Below are 19,945 nucleotides of genomic sequence, written 5' to 3' on the forward strand. Positions count from 1 at the left end.
GCGACTAGCGGCGCGCGTTCACTCGGGGGAGAGCGACGGAAATAAATATCAAGAGCCCAGGGAGAGAAACAGAGTCTCAGCGACCGGGAAGCTTAGGGAGGTGAGGTTGGCTGGGGTCTATCTCTACCCTCTGATGGCGCGCGCAATCTAAGCAAGGTGCAAAATGAAATCGTCATCGTCGTCCGTTGATTTTGCAGGCGCGTCTTCGTACCCGACACCCGCCACTGTCCGCCTTCATTCACCCTCAAACACTTAGCGTTGTCCCTCGCCGTCGTCTTCGCTGCCTGGTGATTAGGTCTAACGGCGCTCTGTTCTTCAGTAATATCGGGATAGAGCGCGGTTTCTCTTTTATCCTCTTTGCAATTCATTTCGGCGCCACTTCTCTCTTATTGCTGTCTCTCTTAAGCACACAACCGTACGCTAGCGACTACGTACAATCGTATATACGTAAGAATTGAAATGTAAATTCGGCCGCTCGGCTAAAAAGTGAAGAGGCCAGTCTAATTAAGTGCTCTAGTTCCATTGAAACTTTTACAGCCAAGAAATTCTAATAAAAGGAAATCTCCGTAATTGCGACTCTACGTAAATTCATTATCAGACCCGAGTCTAACGGTCAGAGAGCCCCATCACAGCCGCGCCAATGAGACTCCTAGGAGAAAAGAGCCGGGGCAGTGTTGCCAGATGGGGGAGAATGTCTAGAAACTTTTACAATCCTAATAACCCGCCTTCGCCAGTCTTATTCTTACTTAAAGGTTTTCTTTCTCCAATAATTGGTTCTCTACATCCCCGATTCCTAGCCCCCCCCCCCCCATCCGTTTACTAGTATTCGGAAATATCTAGTATAGGCTAAAGCCCCCGCAGGAATCCCGAAAGTGCCAATACTAGAGAATGTCTCTACTACGCGGTATAGGGCGTCTTTTCAATTAGCGAAAACAATTTAGGTTAATTTTTCTAGCTTCTTAATTAATCTCGAAATTCGGTGGAAAACGTTAATTGTCAACGGTAAATTTTCTAATTTCCGTTTCAAACGACGTCCCCTTTCTCCTCGCTTTCTTGGAGAATATTTATACCCGCTACAAAACTCCATTTACGACGCGTGTCGGTCGATAGGCCAATATCGATCACTTGTAAATTTGAATTAGCCTTCCTGGGAATTTTTCAAATTCCTCGAAAACTTATCGGAATAACCTTTCTACACCAGCTCTATCACTTTTGGCCCGGTCTGTCCCCTTTTTGGACGCCGAGAAAAGCTATATCCGGAGCGGACTCGGACTCAATTTCGGTTCATATTGAAGGCGGGGGAGGGAGGGGGCGAAATAAACGCGACGGTTGAGCGCTTTACGTATTGACTCCGTTATTCCGTTTTTGGGACTCGATTCCAGCTGTTGTCAACGCCAGAAGGTGCCACTCTCGCCCGTCAGCGCCCAGTTTGCTTCCGTCTATCGAAAGCCCTCTTTCCTCCCCTGGCCTGATCCTTCTTTCCCCGTATCCCTATCGTATTTTCCTATCCCTTCAAAAAAAGGGTTGACGCGGGATTAGCTTTGGACCTGACTTTTATTCAATATTTACATATTAAACGTTGTACTATTTTGTTTTGAATATTTTAAATTTGATTTATGGAAATGATACGACTCTCGTTTACTCAATATTTTTAGTAAAAATAGCCGCTCAAATGACGGCTTACATTGTTTTATTCTAAATATTCGTAATGTAATCTTTTACTTGGAAAAAATCATGTATCTTTTCCTCTGAGTGTATCGGGCAAAGTTAGCCAACATCTTTGGGTATCAACAGTCTGATCGAATACGCCAACATCTTCGGGTAAAACCCAGAAGCTTCAGTTAAAGACATTACCCAAAGTTGGAGAACACGCCCTAAATAAACTGGGAAAGTTGGACGATTGGTTTATGGTCAGAGTGTCCCAAATCACCGGACTTGGTTTTGACAAATGGAATTTTAAATCTTTGGAAGCTTTTCAGAAAATATGGGACTCGATTAGCTAGTGACTTAATTTACCCTTCTGAAGATTTTCTGGTATTCTCCTATAAAATTATAGGATATGAATGGTGAAAATATTATAAATAAATGACGATATAGTTAGAATACCTTACTTTTAATACGTCTTAACTCGTGATTTTTAGTACAATCTTCTCGTACTATTTTGTCATTTATTTCTACTGAATATACCGAAGGTGCCCTTATCCTATTTATATATTTGTATCTATTATATCTTGTTCGTTTTTTTAATTCAGCCAACACAAACGTATGAATATGATCGCTGTCAAAATGTCATACACATGTTTTTTGTTTTTTATTTGAACGGGTGGATTTGTTTAAATGTGGTTTGTTATTTTTATACAGAGTTAATATATTTATTCATACCGAACAATTAATCAATTTAAAAAATATTGCGTGTTAATATACCACTACATATCAGGGTATAAGATAAAATAAGCCTACCATACACAAACGTGTTGGGATCATGTCGGCCGCCGAAACTTAATTTTAAGATTCGTCATTTCAAACAGGTTTTTTGACCTATATTCACCAACTTTAAGAGTACTCTTAGTTTTATATCGTGGTATGCATTAGTGAAACAATGGCCCGATTGATCACGGTAAAGTTTCTTATTCGGAAGGGATAAGGACGGACCCCTCTCAGAGCTGAAACTGAATCCATCAAGCAAACTATCTCGCATCCATATGGGCGGTAAAAGCGAGTGCAGAGAGGGGAGAGTAAAACGGAAACCTTTTCTCTTTCGACCTCTTTTCTTTCTTGTTTTTGCTCTTGGTCCTCCCGCGATCTAAGCCGTATGGAAGAGAGGAGTCTCTGCGCGAGACCCGCTGGAAAAGCGGGGTTCCAGCTGCCCCGAAGACGACCATTCCCCCTTCCCTTTACACCATCTTCCGAACAAAACGCCGTATTTCGAAGCCAGTCGCCGAAAATATTTGTTGAAATGAGAAATCGTCCTTCTCAGCTTCCGTGACGTACGAGCCCCCTCCTCTTCCTAAAATATATATATACGTTCCAATATATAGACGAGTATTTTTCTATCATCTCTTCCCGCTGGTATCAACTTTGTTTATGTTTTTAAGAAGTTCGAAGACGACTATGATATATATTGAAAGGTCGGCCCCTTCCGCAACAGCGCCACCCTTTATCCTCTGACATTCTCATTCGCTTTCTGGCAGCGAGCAATAAAAACGTATTTCTACGAAGGACAAAATTTGACGCTTCTTTTGACATCTCTATTTCGAGAGAAATATGGCCATTTCTATTTTCGTATTTTTTATATAGTTTGGGGGGTTTGATATATAATATAATATTAATAACTTTAATTAAAAGCCGGTACTTACCCTCGGTGGATGTATCTCGAACCGTCGTTACGAAGCCTGATTTTTTTTAATTCTAGACGCCCGATTGTCCGTTCGAGAAAAGAGGGTATCCTTTTCGCCTCGTGGCCAATTTGATTAAAGACAGTACGTTGTTCTCGGATATATGTTTTTCCCGAATTATATACGCCAGAATAAAAATCTTTTCGATTAAATCGTCGACACCTCTCTCGCCCGTCGGTTTAACCGCGTCTATAGCGCGAAGGAACGAAGCAGATGCTGACTTTCAGTCGAGTCTAGACTCGGAGAAGGTGGTCCCAACCTCGTGGAACGGAATGACGAAGTGCCCGAACGACCCGAATCTTCTCCACTGAAATAAGAGAGCCAGGAATCTCTCCGGCGCCGCGTTGATCAGCCTCGCTCTCTCTCTCTCTCTCTCTCTTCTTGCGCCAACGTTGAGCGCGCTGAGACGAGAGAAACTTCCTTCATTCTCTCTCTACTATATAGGGACGGGGCAGTACCGGGGCGCTTCCCCCTCCCTCTCGCGGGCCGGCTGATCGGGACGTAAGCCTTTGTGGCGAACGATTTTAGAGAAATTCGTTCCCCCAAACGCGCCTCTCTCTTTTCCCATCAAATTCCACTAAAGTTTTCAGCGCGTTGCCTTTTTCGCGCGGATAATGGTCCAGTCTCGCCATCTACTAAGTCGTTGACGAACTAGGATTAGAATTAAAAAAAAAACAGATACGGAAGCCGCGACCTCTGGATCTTTTCCCTGCCCACCAACGCAAAAAACGACTGCCACCGAAAGAAGATGGGGGAGGTATAAAGCAGCCAAAGGGCAAAAGCGGACAGCGCTCAACGCGGTAGTTAGCTCCCTTTTAAATGGGATGGTGTCGGTCGTGGCCCCAAGGGGGAGGGGGTGGCACTCTGGCTAATGTCGAAACAAGGTAATAGTAGGAAAGAGAGATGGGCGAGCTCGTTATTAATTATCGTCCGAGAAGATTATCCGAGGACCTCGTTGATTTTGGAATTAAGATTATAGATTCTATAAATTATTCGTGGTGGCCAGCGATTCCCGAGAGAAAAGCCCGAAACGTCGCCGGATCGCGACCTCCCACGCCTCCCCTTCAGTCCCTCCGTTTAATTACGAATACCCTATTAAATAAGGAGGTTTTGGTTAGTTGTCGGGATGGAGGGGTTAGACGCGTTCGTGTGGGAGGATAAGTCGGTCGCGTTTTCCGGCGGAAAAGCGCATTTTATACGACCATCCGAAACCACCGAGGGAGGGGGGAGGGGCAGAACTAATTATAGGGAATATCTCGCTATTGGGGAGCCCGTTTTCCGAAACCGACTAATGCGTATTAGTTATCGAGTTACGGACCGTGCCATTGCGTTCTCTCTCTCTCTCTCTCTGTCTCTCTCTCTTTCCTACAATGTTTCTCTCTCTCTCTCTGGATGGTGCTGTGGTATTATTCTATTCCCTTTAGGCGTTTCGGGGGGTCGAAACCTCCTTTTTGATTTTACGCTTAATTTTCCGTCGCTTTAGGAATTCTCCGGTATTATTTCGGCCCAAATCCCTTAATAGATAAGCGCGTCTATTATTACCGGTAAAAGGCAGATTAAGATAGTGTTAAAACAAACGCGAGGGGCGTAATTCCGTCAAGCGACGCTAGCGACATCTCTTACACGGAAAGTTCATTTCGCGGCGTCGGTCGCGCCATTCGGCCGTATTATATACGCCACTCTATACGACTAGTTTCGTTTGATATTAGCTATAATGGGAATCCTCGAGCGCTTTTCGTCCGCCAATGGTCCTTTTCATTACTATAAACATCCAAGCGTCCCTCGTGCCATCGCGGCGCAAACTTTCCGCTCCGCGATCCTTCTCTTTGTCTTTTCAATCCGGCGACGATTCCGCCTTGGTAATTGTCATTCGCGTCTCAAAGACCTTAAATGAAATATGTCTAAAGCAGCTATATTCCGCCATCCTATGTATACTTTATGACGCTTTTCTACGCCGAAAGTCTCTCAGTCTCTCCGCTTCGAAGCACCGCGAGCTTTGCTATAGCAATGCAATTAGCTTTACCTAGCGTTCGTTTCGAGCTATTCCCTTCCCTTTCCCGCTCTAAGACGAGACGCCATCCACAGCGAGTTTTACCCCAAATTCTACACTTTAGTGCCCTTCGTTTCGAATCCAACACTTCATTATTTAAACAATTTTCTATTTATCGCTTTTTCGGTAATGCTTAGATTACGTCATTAGTTTTGATTTGTCACTATATAAGTTTTGGTCTAGGTTTTGATTAAGGAAAAGTTACTTAATAATAGGCCATTATCGTCGAGAGCGAACTCACTATTGAACGTTTATCTCGCAACTATTTGGTCGAGGGAATTATACTCGTTATCCTTTTTGTTTGATGGATTTTCTAATGCTAATGGATTCCAAGAACATGGAAATTTTAGTCATAGATCAATTCGTATAACGTGCTTTCGGTTTTTGGTTTTATTCCGAAATATAGTTTTTAAAATAGTTGTTAAGTTGGATCTTATTCTGAAATGTATTTTTGGCTCGTAGAAAATTTACTCGCTGATTTAAACCAAACATTTTCTTTCGCTCAACCCAACATGTAGTTGCAGATTCAACTAAAACCTAGTTGTGTATTAGTTTTACTAATATCGGCAGATTTCCGAGGATAGCCAGAGTTCCTACACAGTACTAATGAGCCCCAAAAGGGCGAAACCGGTCTACTGTTGGAATCTCTGGCCTAAAATTTTGATTTTTGATACGAATTAGTAATTAATGACAAATATTCCTTACATATTAACCAAATAAAATGAAATACTTACAAATCATCGTCATGCAATATGGGGAAAGTATCAACGGATGAAATAGTCTCTGGGAAGTCATCTTCATCATCATCTGCCAATTCACTTTCCAACCATTCTGTTGTTAGCGGTATTTTACCAATAACCATTTTAACCGTTTGGAATGGAAAGTGAAACTTTGACCATCGTGGAGACTTGGAGTCCTTTTTATACGCGTTGAGTATGGATTGAGGGATTTACCCTTAGTTGTAAAAAGAACGACTTCAAAGGCTAACTAGTAAGAAATACACTAATGACACCTTGGATTAGAGATGACACCATGTATTTTCCATGATTTACGAGCCATAGATACTAAATATAGGGAGAAACCAAAATTCCGTTGAGTAAAACTACTGTTGTGGAAAAACCATCAGGTGTTCTTTAGCTCCCGATTAACAACGGGAGATGGTCAGTGAAACGTTTTCTAAATGTATTTGGGATAATCCGTCCTAGAAACCCCTCTCCTCGAACATCCCTCAGTGGTTAGCACTTTCGCCTCGCAGCCAGAGGAGCCGAGTTTGATCTCAACTTGTGGCACTGGATGAAAACTCGAAACCACTCCTTCCGCGTTGAGTTTGCAAGTTCTCTCCCCACTGGTTTAAGGGGTTTTCCCCCCGAGCTCTTCGGTTTCCCCTTCCGTAAAAACTTGAAGAGGTTAACGGTAATAGTTAGTGTAGGGAGCTGTTGGCTCGCGTGGCTTGCCGGACTTGCCATCACCCTCCTACGCGTTGAAACCCGGCCACCTGAATTAAAGGCGTTAAAAGTCGCTTGATGACTTAGGCCTAAGGCGGTGCCTTGGGTATTAGCCTAGCTGATTATGATTATGAATATAGTTTTTAAAATAGTTGCTAAGGTGGATCTTAGCTCGTATTCTGAAATGTATTTTTGTCTCGTAGAAAATTTACTAGCTGATCCAAACCAAACATTTTCTTTCGCTCAACCCAACATGTAGTTGCAGATTCAACTAAATCCTAGTTATATATTGCCACAGTAGATTTGTTTTGTCAGAATCTTGTAATAACAACGTTTCATCAGAGGACTGGAACACCACGTTCCAGTCCTCTGATGAAACGTTGTTATTAAAAATGACAATTCGGCTTTCTTTTGAAATGAAGACAATGGGATGAGTCACGGTACTTAGGCGAAATATCATACGTGGGGTAGATGGGCGTCTGCTAAAAATGGGCTGGGGAGACATTTCGTTTCTAATTCCTTTTGTCAGACCCTAAAACCGAAGTAGTTTTTTGAATATTTTATAATCAATCTTCGGTGGTCATTGCGGGATTACAAGCCACCGTTTCTCTCCACGCATACAACACGTGGAGAGGCTAGAGAGAGACGGTCTCTCTCTCCTTATAATTCCTCGCTCCCAAACATCGCCGCCGAGTTCGGTATTTCCGCGCCAATCCCATTAGTTTCCATTAGGAAGAATCCGATGGGAATATTCTCCGTTACCCCTCGCTCGCGATGTATAACCTCAAAGAACGAAGCCGCGCGCGGAGACCGACGCAACCGTCACTTCGTCGCCGAAAAAAAGCGCGACAGCGTATTCCCCGCCACCTAAATCCCCATACCTAGGAAATGTCAACGGAGAACATCTCCGGGCGTAAAAATGATTCTAGGCGATAGCCAAGATACCGCGCGCTCCCTTTTCTCTCCCAATCTCATCCCAACCTTCTCCGGGCAGATTCTACGGTCAGGCGTCAGCTGAAAATACGGTCAAACGGCAGACGCGGGTACAGTTTGAATAGCAATTATCGTTTTTCAGTGACCAGTGAGTTCGGATATTTGCGTTCGAATTTGGGTTTTGACCCATTCATCTGTCGCGTTTCGCCTTTTGCGCCGAAGCATTTTTAGTTTCGTATTTCCAGCGTCAACTACGATTTATGGAGGTCCCGTTGAGTTTTGGCTTATTAATGAGGAAATTCCCGGGCAACCGGCCAGGTACAATAGAATGTTTACGGGGAACGGGCGATTTCCTATACGGACTGCTGACTCTGTCGAAATTAAGAATAATTACGTTATACGTTGCCGTGTTTATAAAATTTAAAACTATCGTTTTGGGTCGGATTATGATCGAAATTAATGAGAGAAATTAAACCTTTTAGTGGCCTGGCTCATCGCGGATGCCTTCGAGAATTATGTACGTTTGGCGAACCAAATCGCCTCTCTCGATTCTCCTAATAGTTTAAACAGCGCGTGTGGTCAAGAATCGAATTGTCTCTCCTGGCTTTAGTATTTGTCGTAATTAATCACATTTAAATTACCGCGGCGGACAATGTAAGAAAAATGAACTTCCAATATTCTGGTTATTTCTCGAGGAACCGACTCTAGAAAGGAAAGTTCGCGGGTGTCACGGACGAGGGGCTCACCACTTCCCAAAAACCTGTGCACCATCTAAAACTGCTAAATCTGTTATGAGTTACGTAAAATCTTTAGTACAGTCAAAGCTTATACACCGATTATGGGGAGTGATCAGCGGGGAAAGCCTCTCGTATCAATTTAGATTATCTAAAACGAAATTATTGATCCGATATCAAGGTGCCTTATAGCGAGGTTTTTTACATTGTGTTTAAATTTTGCGTCGTTGAATTGAGCGCATAATCGATTGCTCTTAAAGTTCATTTTGCGGGTTAGGATACAAAAATTGGTAAATAAGGTTTCTAGATACGTGTGACTTGAGCAAGGGTTCCAACTTTGCATTGATCAAAAATCCTCCCAAACATAAATTTTCAACTTTAAGACTTAAGTATTACCTAATTTAACTAAATCGTAACCTAAACATATCCTAATGAAACCTAGGGTTAGCTATCAATTTTTACCTCTCCGAGGGGACTTTTTACCCTAGGAGGGGTTATACAACCACCGTGTCTGTCTGTGGGTCTGTCTGTCAGCCCTGCGAACGCGTTCGCATTTTCGGGGCAAAGGGTAATCACTACGTACGCAGTTTCTTAGAATCAGGGAAAAGGTTTTTCCAAAAGCGACCTCTTTTTGTCATTGGGTGTAGTATAATTTTTTAAACGGCCGGGATTCGAACCCGAGCCCTCTTGCACAACAGGTGAGTGTTCTACCGCAGAACCACGGATACAGTTACGCTTCATTGAAAATTAAAAACTCTTCCGAGGAGAGGTATATTTTGGCTTGCCAACTTGTTTATTTTCATAAACCCCAGAAAATAAACAAGATGACGTAATCCGCAGCCAATGAAATTGGAAACCGTTGATAGTTTGGATCCCTTCTTGCTAGACCTAATAATGTACAGGTAGTGAAATTAAGAAAGACACAATGTGCCTACACTGCTAACTGACTTTTGCCTATGGTGGTGGCTTGGATATTAGCCTATCTGATATATTCACACGTGCAAAGAAAAAGGCTAAATACACAAGGCTTGATTTAAAAAAAAATTTAATCGCTTGTCATTTTGACGGTTACCATCATAGAAACGTGAAAATAAACGAAAACCTTTGGGGTCTACGGAACGAACTATAAGAAATCCGAAGACCTCAGCTTCGAAAATTGGACATAACGCTATTCGTTTACTTTGTACGTTGGAAACATTTACGGAATGTTGGCCGCTCTAAATCAAAGGGTGTGACGCTTTAAACATTCGGAAAATACATCTTTGGTTTTTGTGGCTCCCTAGATTATCACACTTCCATTACAGATGGTTTCCACTGGTTTGATTATTAAAATTTTTAATGATGTTATTGTTATTAATATTGTTCGGTTTTATCAGTCTCCATAGTTATCGTAATTAGTAGAAACTGTTATAAGAAGTTTCCCTACAAAGTTGTCGTTCTATTTGATTTTTGATATTTGTAACGTTGCCTTTTTGAAAATGAGACTTGGGTCGTTTGCGATACCAATAGACCGATACACATATAAAACAGGGAAAGACGCTTTTACAGGGGTAACGGACATGTTTGGCCGATTTAGTAAATACGCCAAGTGTTACTAGATGGCACTAACAGTCGAAAATTTAAAAGTCTTTTTATTGGCTAAAAATCGCGAAAAAACTTTGGTGTAACGGTCGTGTTTGACACTGCCAAATTTATTCCAGTTGAGAGTTTAACTTTATATTTTTATTTCAAAGATTACTAAATATAAAGTTTAATAACCTTTTTCAATATATATATATGTGAGTATCTTTTTAAAGGGTGCCTTTTTTACCTAGTGTACTCCTTAATAACTTATTTTTATGCAGTAACAAAACTATGGGAAAATGTTGTGTCCTGAATTGCAAGGAGAAAGGAGTATCAGCCAATGTAAAGACAATAACTTGTTCTCATTTTCTATGTTTATAAATTAAATGCATTCTAATTTATTAATTTAGGTATCATATCATAAAGTACCTTCCTACAACGACGAGCCAATGAGACAGCTATGGCTTAAGATAATAAGATGACGTGATTATATATATAATCCAGTTAGTTATATATACGTGTGCTCAAAACATTTCAAGGACTCAGATTTTACATCAGCTAGAGTTAATGGTCGAAGATACTTGAAAGAAAAGGCAATACCATCAAATTTTGATTGAAATTATGATATACCGGAACGCTACAACATTGCCAATGAAATCGTTGTTCAAGCAGTGGCTAACGAAGAAGAAAACAATACACGACCAACTGGAAATAACATCCTTCTTGAACCTATAGCTGAAAATACCGAACTTCAAAATAATGAACAAAATCTGAAAGAAGAAAATAATAATTTGATGGCAGAAAATAAAATTTTGAAAGGAAAAATTGAGATTTTACAGGAAACAAAAAATAACTTAATTATTGAGACAGCTGTTTTAAAGAACAATATACAAGAACTCAAGCAGAAATCGGTGAAGGACCTGCATGTCTCAGAATTCAAAATACGACAAATACAAAATGAATTAAGAGAAGAGAGAAAACATCGAATACTTCTTGAAGAAAAAATAAAGATATGAAACCTAGCTTAGACAATATAAAAGACAATGATAGTGACGTTCTTTTCTACACGGGTATCTCCACCTATGATAAGTTAATGGCCTTATTCAAAATGCTTGATCCTGGTCTAAATGGTGAAAATATTATTTTATGGAGGGGAACTGAAGCTAAGTGCGCTACAAAAGGATCTCCCGCTGGGAGGCCAAGAAAATTAAACCTTCACCGATTTGGAGTTTCACCCAGTACCGTAAGCAACACATGTAATACATGGATAAACTTTATGTACATTCGGCTAGGTCAAATAAATATTTGGCCAACTAGAGAAAAAATTGACGCTACTATGCCTGATGAGTTCAAGAAACTTTATCCCTCTACTCGAGTTTTGATCGACGCCACTGAGATCAAGTCGCAAGCATCATCATCCCTAGTGCTGCAGTCCTCGACTTACTATAACTATAAGTCTTGTAATACTTGGAAAGGTATCATTGTTGAAAACTAAAACCAAAACGCACTTATAGGGAGAGCTTAAATTAACTGGCGATTAAAGCGGACTGAAACACTCCAATCGCTGACTTCATGACCTGACACGATGGGTTACGTGAGAATTGAATGAATTTAAACCAAACTTCTTTAAAACAAAACAACTACTTTATTTAAACTGATATAACAAAATTATTTTACTAAATGCCCTGACACAAGGGGCTCTTAACTAGGAGACGGCCGCAGTCGCTCCTTTCTGGACTAAGTCTAAAACTCTTCTGATTTCTAACGGTTTTCTTTCGAAAACCTTTTTCTTTTTAAAGACTGGCCCTAACGGCCAGTAATCTCTCTTTTTTGGGGTTTTTCCAACCCGTGACCATCCCGCGGATGGTCGACACTTTGTCCACATTCCCTTTCCTTTCTCAACATGAGGAAACAACTTCCTCGAGCTACTTGGGGAATTTCCACAGTACACTTTTTTCGCTTCCCTTCCTAGGGGGTCTACTAGCTATTTATTTGACAAAAAGTATTGGCCCAAATGGCGCCTACAAAATACGTGGGGAAATACCGATTCACAAAAATATACCTACAATACACTACGAAATTACAAATATAACAAAATTAAATTCAACATAACAATACACTTAATTTACCTATATACATTAAAATTATATACACTTGCGAAAACAATAGCTCATCTTCCGATCCCACCCCTATATGCATGACTGATACTGAATTTACAGCTATTAGGCTTCCTGGCTCCGACATATCGCTCGTTCCCATCACTGTCCATCCCAATGTTGTATTTAGGGCCATTAATCTTTCTCCTAGTCTCTCTAACTCACCCGTAGCTAACTTCCAAAAGTAGTTTGCGCCAATCAGAATATCTAGTTTGGTCGCGTTTACCCCACCTTGATTTTCGAGGTTATCTGCTAGGTCTAAGTTGCGTTTTTGCATTTCCGCTCTAACTTCCGTTCCTGGTATCTTAAACTTCGCTCCACAAATTTCTGGAGTTTCTAGTGCTACAATTTCGACTCTTTCACCAGTGGTCATATTACTCAAAATAACCTTAACCCTTCTTCTCTCTACGTGGATTGGCTTCGTATGACCAAAGGGGAAAACGTCTATTCCTTCTGTTCCTAAGACCTCTAACTTTAAATCTCTTGACAATTTTTCTGTAATAAAAGACCTGTGGCTAGCGCCATCTAGTACGCACCTAACTCTAGATTTATTTCCTAAATCGTTCTCTATATTAGCGGAAACGGTTTGTAGCAACACTATCCCCGAATCTGAATCTGGTGTCATAGTAGCTAAAGTGGCGTTTGTTTGACCTTGGGAGTTTCTGTCTAATGGCGCACTATTTAAATTTACTTGAGAAGAATTTGAATTTATCGACTTATAATTGGTATTGGTTCTGGTTTGATCAGGATTGGCGTCGCAAACAACCTGGTGATGTTTTCTATTACAATTTTTGCAATTTTGAATTTTTCCTTTACATTGCCAGGACTGATGACCTGGTCTTAAACATAGGAAACATAACCTTTTCTGGCTGGCGATACCTCTCTTATTGTCTATGGAAAGATCTCTACATTGATAGAAGGGGTGATTGGGGCTATTACAAAATACGCAAGACCTGGAGAAATTATTTACGGGGGTATGTAGGGCCGCGGCGGATGGGGGAACTGTTGGCCTATGGCTTTGACTTTGATAATTATTTTTAACCTGACTTGAACTATGACTAGCTGATTTTATTTGCTGACTAGAAGCTCTATGAACGGCTAACGCTCTTTCTCTACATTGAATTTCCTTATTTAAAAATGACATAATTTGTTCTATATTCCACAATTGTTCTTCACTTTTATCTCTAGTAAACTGTTCTAACAAATCGATCGGCAAAAGACCTCCAACAATATGAGCTAACAATTCTCCATAATTTTTACTTAAATGTCCCAAGGAATCTAAACTACGTATTTCTACTTGACAATTATCATGCAAATTTCTAAGACCAGCGACATCTGTCGACTTAGAGACTGGGTTCATTTTTAAAAAATTATTTAAATGAGCACTGACCAATAAATCTGTTCGACCAAAACGTGACTTTAGGATTTCTATCGCCGTAGCGTAATTGTTATCAGTTATTGGTAAATTTTCAATAGCCTTCGCGGCCGCGCCCGTTAAATACGACTTTAAATACTGAAACTTATCTGTATCTTCCATGTTAGTTTGATTATGAATGGCTCCTTCGTACTGGCCCCAAAAGGTTAACCATTGCGAAATGGTACCGTCGAATTTTTTAATTTCTAGTTTTGGGAGCCGCACCGCCTTGTTGACGTTGCCGTTGACGTTCCCATTCGCCGGTGGTAATCCCATCAGGTTGACGGTATTGTTGCTTCCCGTCCCGGAGGCTCCTCCGCTCGGCGTCGTCCGTCTGTCTTGTAGCCATCCTTTCGCTCTTGACCTCCACAACACTAATTTTTCGTTGTACTCTTCTATGGTTTCCAATTCCGCGTCTAATTCCTCGTCGGTTGTTGTGAGTTTGAGGATCCGGTTGTCCAGATCATTTAATTTTATTTCTTTAGAGTCTAACTGCGCAATATTATCTTTGAGAGTTTGTTCACATATAAATGTTGATTTCTCGAGCTCCGCCTGAATACTGTTGCAAGCTCGCGTTACCATACCTCTCGCGGAGGATAGCTGTTTCTTTAAAATTCTTAAATCGTCCGCCATTGTCTATAACTTATAGAACTACTTTTAACTCATATTTAATTACTCACGTCCCGGGTTTCGGCACCAAAATAATGTTGAAAACTAAAACCAAAACGCACTTATAGGGAGAGCTTAAATTAATTGGCGATTAAAGCGGACTGAAACACTCCAATCGCTGACTTCATGACCTGACACGATGGGTTACGTGAGAATTGAATGAATTTAAACCAAACTTCTTTAAAACAAAACAACTACTTTATTTAAACTGATATAACAAAATTATTTTACTAAATGCCCTGACACAAGGGGCTCTTAACTAGGAGACGGCCGCAGTCGCTCCTTTCTGGACTAAGTCTAAAACTCTTCTGATTTCTAACGGTTTTCTTTCGAAAACCTTTTTCTTTTTAAAGACTGGCCCTAACGGCCAGTAATCTCTCTTTTTTGGGGTTTTTCCAACCCGTGACCATCCCGCGGATGGTCGACACTTTGTCCACATTCCCTTTCCTTTCTCAACATGAGGAAACAACTTCCTCGAGCTACTTGGGGAATTTCCACAGTACACTTTTTTCGCTTCCCTTCCTAGGGGGTCTACTAGCTATTTATTTGACAAAAAGTATTGGCCCAAATGGCGCCTACAAAATACGTGGGGAAATACCGATTCACAAAAATATACCTACAATACACTACGAAATTACAAATATAACAAAATTAAATTCAACATAACAATACACTTAATTTACCTATATACATTAAAATTATATACATTTAATTAATTAAATTTAAAAACCATTCTATACAATCGAGATTTAACAATCATTGGCATTAGCCCAAGTGGGTACGTTACTTTTGTATCGCAACTCTTCTCTGGGAACATATCTGACCAGGCTTTAACTCGAAGAAGCAGGTTTTTAAACCTAAATTTCTCTTCTTTGGATTCAGTTATGGCAGATAAAGGTAAATTTCCCGTTATTTTAAATTACTGTAAGTCATCAACAACGTATTTAAAAAGTCGTTTATATTTTAGGGTTTTTAATTGAAGAGATGCTTGCAGAAATTAACGTTAAACTAAATATGAGGGACAAAGGGCAATTTACAAAGGCTGAGCTAGAAGAAACCCAGAAAATAGCAGCACTACGTATACATGTTGAGAGAAGAATTGCAAGATTTCGTGGGTTTCATATATATGACCGTCCAATCCCACTCTGCCTAGCACCAGTCATAAATCAGTTATGGACTGTTACAGTGCTATTGACAAATTTTCAAACGCCTATCATTAAAAGAGGTGCATTATCAGAAGTCAACAATGATATGGATTGTACTGGTGATAGCGACTTACTCCGTGAATTTGACTTTGAAGAAGAAGAACCCCTAGACTGGGAACTTAATGAGAGTATTGTGGAAAATGATACCACAAATGTCTCTGATGCTGAAATTGAAAGTGAAATGGAACCTATTGATTTGAATAGCAGTATTGAAAAGTGAAAAACTCTTACTTCTCTGGGGTTATTATAAACCTCCTAATTTTGTTTGTAATGTGGGGAAAAACCCAATGATATATGAAAGATATTATTTCATAATAAATCATTTTATTGAGATCTTATTTTTAATGAATTACAAATAACCATGTTTAAAATGACTAGAACTGAGATACAAGTAACTCATAAAATAAATGGTAAATAGGAATCAAACACCAAATACATCAGGTACCCTTTCACAGTATGTATCACAGCTAATAATTTTAATTTGATTTAAAATAATGACTTACTCAAAGGCCAACCGTTAAAAAAAAGGAACCAAACACCAGTAAATACCCATAATAAAATATCAAAAGTAATTTTCAAAAGCCAGAGTTAAAAAAAGTAATTACATTTCAAATATAGATTACTCTAATCTGTAACTTCAGTGAGTTTTTTTAACATATGGGTAAAGAAAAAATTGTTTAAAAGCGGTTCCATAGCCCTCCACTTTTCACCGTTAAATCGAATCCTAATAATTATTAATCCCGTTGGGAAGTAGGTAACGTAGTCACACCACGTAAGGCCTGATAATCCCATTTGACCAGTTACTTGATTATGGCGCGGGTGGTTTTCATTTAGATGGGGTTTTCCATTAATCATTTTTATATGGAAATCTGGTGTCAACGCTTCTTTAGGAGTGCAACTTTTAAGTGAATAAGGACTCTTAATTTCTAAAAGCCCTCGGGGGAACTCTTCTGTAGGGTCATAAATTAAGCCATCAGGTGATGTACCTAGCCAAAACTTTCTCGGGTCAATAATATACCCAGCTGATTTGAAAATAATATTGTGTCCTAAAACTTTCATCTGTTGTTCGTACTTTTGCCTTGCCACTATTTCGAATGTTTTACCATATTTTATGGCTGCTTTGTGTCCAATATTTTTTGGCGCTACTATATTCCTAACCCCCGCAGATGTCCATTCTTGGTTTCGTCTTCTACAGACAGTGTGAAAATTAGACGAGCTTAACCTAGTTGAGCGCGCAATTTTCCAAAATTCAGAGTCTGCTTGAGCCCTCGTTTTTTCTTCTAATTGCTTGGCAGCCTGGTGTGATATTTCATTTCTCTAACAATGATATAAAAGTTATAAAATGTAATTAAACCTACGAGGGATTCCCACTATCATATACCTTCATTATTACTAATTCAGAAGAATTAAATGCTAGCCCAGAGGAGGCCGTTGTCCAGGCAATAAGTCCATACCGTTCGAAGTGAGTGGGTATTTTAAACACTGGGTCAACATCGCTGCTCATAGACTGATAAGCATGCACAGTGAGGTTGTGAATCGTATCAAATCCAAATTCATTAAGAGAAACTTGAAAACTCAATGCTGAGCCTTTTGGTGCACCGCCAAGTTTTGTTTCCACCCACTCTGACAACTTTGGATCTGGAAGAAGTGCTGCCCAACCATCATCTTCCTTTAGATTTTAAATAAGTCTAGTTGTGGACTGAGCCAGAGCGTTTAGATCCCGATAGTCATTTGTAGATTTGTACATTCGGCACATAATTGGCTTTGAACTTCCACCTTCCTTTGGTGCACGGGAGTTAATGGCTATGACAGATAATGGCATAATTTTATCTCCTCTCGGTCGCCTCCACTGTTGTGGTAGGTCAGTGCATGAGAGCTCCATTTTTGGGACCTCCATATCGTTCATTCTTAAATGAGACAGCAACCGAAGCAATGCTATTGAATGGTTGCATGTGCCATTACCTCCAGCCGCACATTCACAATATCCATCTATAATGTTTGGTCTTGAAATTTGCAAAGCAGCAACAACCATATGGGGCTTTTCATTTTTTTTGCAGCTACGAAAGCACCTTGTTTTGACAAATACAACATCATCTTTTTTCTTAGAACAAAATGGTTATTAGCGATTACTTCTAAATATGAGTAAGTAATTAAACTTGCATCTTACTTATCTAGGTTAGTCATCAAACACGATGATTTCACATAACTTTCCACAAAATACTTATAACTTTTGTCAAAATGCTTTGAAGTGAAGTTTTTCTTGCTGTAATATTCCTTAATATCTTCCATTTTAATTTTTGGGACATGTTTTATACTACTTGAGTAGTTTGTTATGGGAAATATTAAACCCTTATTTAAAGCCGATTTAATATCCATTTGAGTAAACGTTTTCGCCTAATTACATTTAAAGAAAACACACAACGTGACTACGCGGCAGTCGATTAAGCAGACGACGTAAATTTTTGATTTGGTTAACTTCGCGCCAAAAAGGTTTGAGCTAGCGCCATCTATTATAAATAAAGCGCATTAAAATCGAGACAAACATGGGATCCTTAAAATGTTGGTTTCCCTGCAAGTAGTTTGTGTATCGGTCTATTCTTTATTGAAACGTTAAATTGCTTTTAAAATAACGATAGTATCGGGTTTGAATAAATGTTACGAAAATGCTTCAATAACGTCATTCATGAATCCCTCGCGCTTCTGCCGAGTCTAGGTAAAAACCCAAGTTAAAAAATCGACATAAAAAATATAAGGAAAAACAACAAAGAAATTCAAGTAAAACAATCCTTCAAAATCTTGTTGCAACGTTTTAGCACGTAAATAATTTCTTTTAGTTGTACTCGTAATAAGCTAACCCTTTCTTGTAATTCGGTTCAGACCTTTCGTTCTTTCTGGCGTGATAAATTTCCAATCGAACGATGAGCCCACTTTGTTTCAAATCGTATTTTCGCTTTTTCATCAAAGCCACTGGATTCTTATTGCAAACTATATTGGCAAAAGCGTCAAGAATGGTTTCCAACGTTTCTTCGTACGTTTTATCCGAATTCCATTCAATAAAACAATACACAACTGAAATTAAAACCCAATGTCCTTTTTACAACTGGTTTACATTTTAAAGAGCTGGCTTTAGTGCAACGTCAACATATTTAGCCATGACCTCGAACGTAAACGACGTACGTATACCATTCCCAACATAATTTACTATTTCCTTTGTTATACTGAATTACTTCCATTAAGGTTCAATCAACGTGACAACGTCTCTGCTATACGAATGAACGAACGATGCCAAACTTTACACCAATTTGAAGTTTTTTAAACTTCCTTTTTTTTGTCTTTGATTTAATTACTGTTGAATTTTTTATGTATATTTTATTTTGATATTTATTTTTAACCGAAAAACCAGTCGTGGTAGCACAAACACAATATTTGACTTTGAAGGAGATTTTATGCTCGCCTATTATGAAAATATCTACGCACCGACCTCTATTACAATTTCTACTCCATTCAACCTGAAGCTCTTTAAAATGATGTGGTCGGGGCGTAAAACGCTGAAACTTTTCCAAGCGCATTGCACCACTAAATATCGACAAGAGTTTTCCCCAAATAGGGTTGTTAATGATTGGAACTCTTTAACCTTTAATATTAAAGCGACGTTGGTAATCGGTAGCTTTAAAGCGCGTCTGAACAAATATAAGAACTGGTGAACACAGTGGTTTTTGAAATTCAAATCAAATTTATCTAGGTTTCTCACATGTTGAAATTTAAATGTAGTTATTCTGAAATTTAAATGTAGTTATTCTGAAATTTAAATGTAGTTATTCTGAAATTTAAATGTAGTTATTCTGAAATTTAAATGTAGTTATTCTGAAATTTAAATGTAGTTATTCTGAAATTTAAATGTAGTTATTCTGAAATTTAAATGTAGTTATTCTGAAATTTAAATGTAGTTATTCTGAAATTTAAATGTAGTTATTCTGAAATTTAAATGTAGTTATTCTGAAATTTAAATGTAGTTATTCTGAAATTTAAATGTAGTTATTCTGAAATTTAAATGTAGTTATTCTGAAATTTAAATGTAGTTATTCTGAAATTTAAATGTAGTTATTCTGAAATTTAAATGTAGTTATTCTGAAATTTAAATGTAGTTATTCTGAAATTTAAATGCAGTTATTCTGAAATTTAAATGCAGTTATTCTGAAATTTAAATGTAGTTATTCTGAAATTTAAATGTAGTTATTCTGAAATTTAAATGTAGTTATTCTGAAATTTAAATGTAGTTATTCTGAAATTTAAATGTAGTTATTCTGAAATTTAAATGTAGTTATTCTGAAATTTAAATGTAGTTATTCTGAAATTTAAATGTAGTTATTCTGAAATTTAA

General features: G+C 38.9%; 3 protein-coding genes across 3 annotated transcripts in view; all 3 read right to left on the reverse strand.

Moving 5' to 3' along the window:
- The window catches only part of LOC149932482 (cell adhesion molecule 4-like), a 105,102-nt gene extending 101,694 nt beyond the window's left edge, over positions 1 to 3,408 (reverse strand). Inside the window, exon 1 of the mRNA XM_090156095.1 lies at positions 3,357 to 3,408. The gene's annotated coding sequence lies outside the window, so the exon portion shown is untranslated. The remainder of the gene's footprint in view (positions 1 to 3,356) is intronic.
- Positions 3,409 to 12,182: 8,774 nt separating this feature from the next.
- On the reverse strand, positions 12,183 to 14,323 carry LOC149932483 (uncharacterized). Its single transcript, XM_090157131.1, has 2 exons — positions 12,273 to 14,323; positions 12,183 to 12,192 (listed from the first exon to the last, which is right to left on the reverse strand). The coding sequence occupies exons 1-2, from the start codon at positions 14,321 to 14,323 to the stop codon at positions 12,183 to 12,185; spliced, it is 2,061 nt and encodes a 686-aa protein (XP_090013257.1).
- Positions 14,324 to 16,188: 1,865 nt separating this feature from the next.
- On the reverse strand, positions 16,189 to 17,596 carry LOC149932484 (uncharacterized). Its single transcript, XM_090157132.1, has 2 exons — positions 17,290 to 17,596; positions 16,189 to 16,586 (listed from the first exon to the last, which is right to left on the reverse strand). Exons 1-2 carry the CDS (start codon positions 17,594 to 17,596, stop codon positions 16,189 to 16,191), a joined length of 705 nt encoding a protein of 234 aa, XP_090013258.1.
- Positions 17,597 to 19,945: the final 2,349 nt, after the last annotated feature.

This window comes from Leiobunum rupestre, chromosome 8 (assembly GCF_980474605.1).
Source record: "Leiobunum rupestre chromosome 8, qqLeiRupe1.1.hap1, whole genome shotgun sequence".
Lineage (NCBI taxonomy): Eukaryota > Metazoa > Arthropoda > Arachnida > Opiliones > Sclerosomatidae > Leiobunum > Leiobunum rupestre.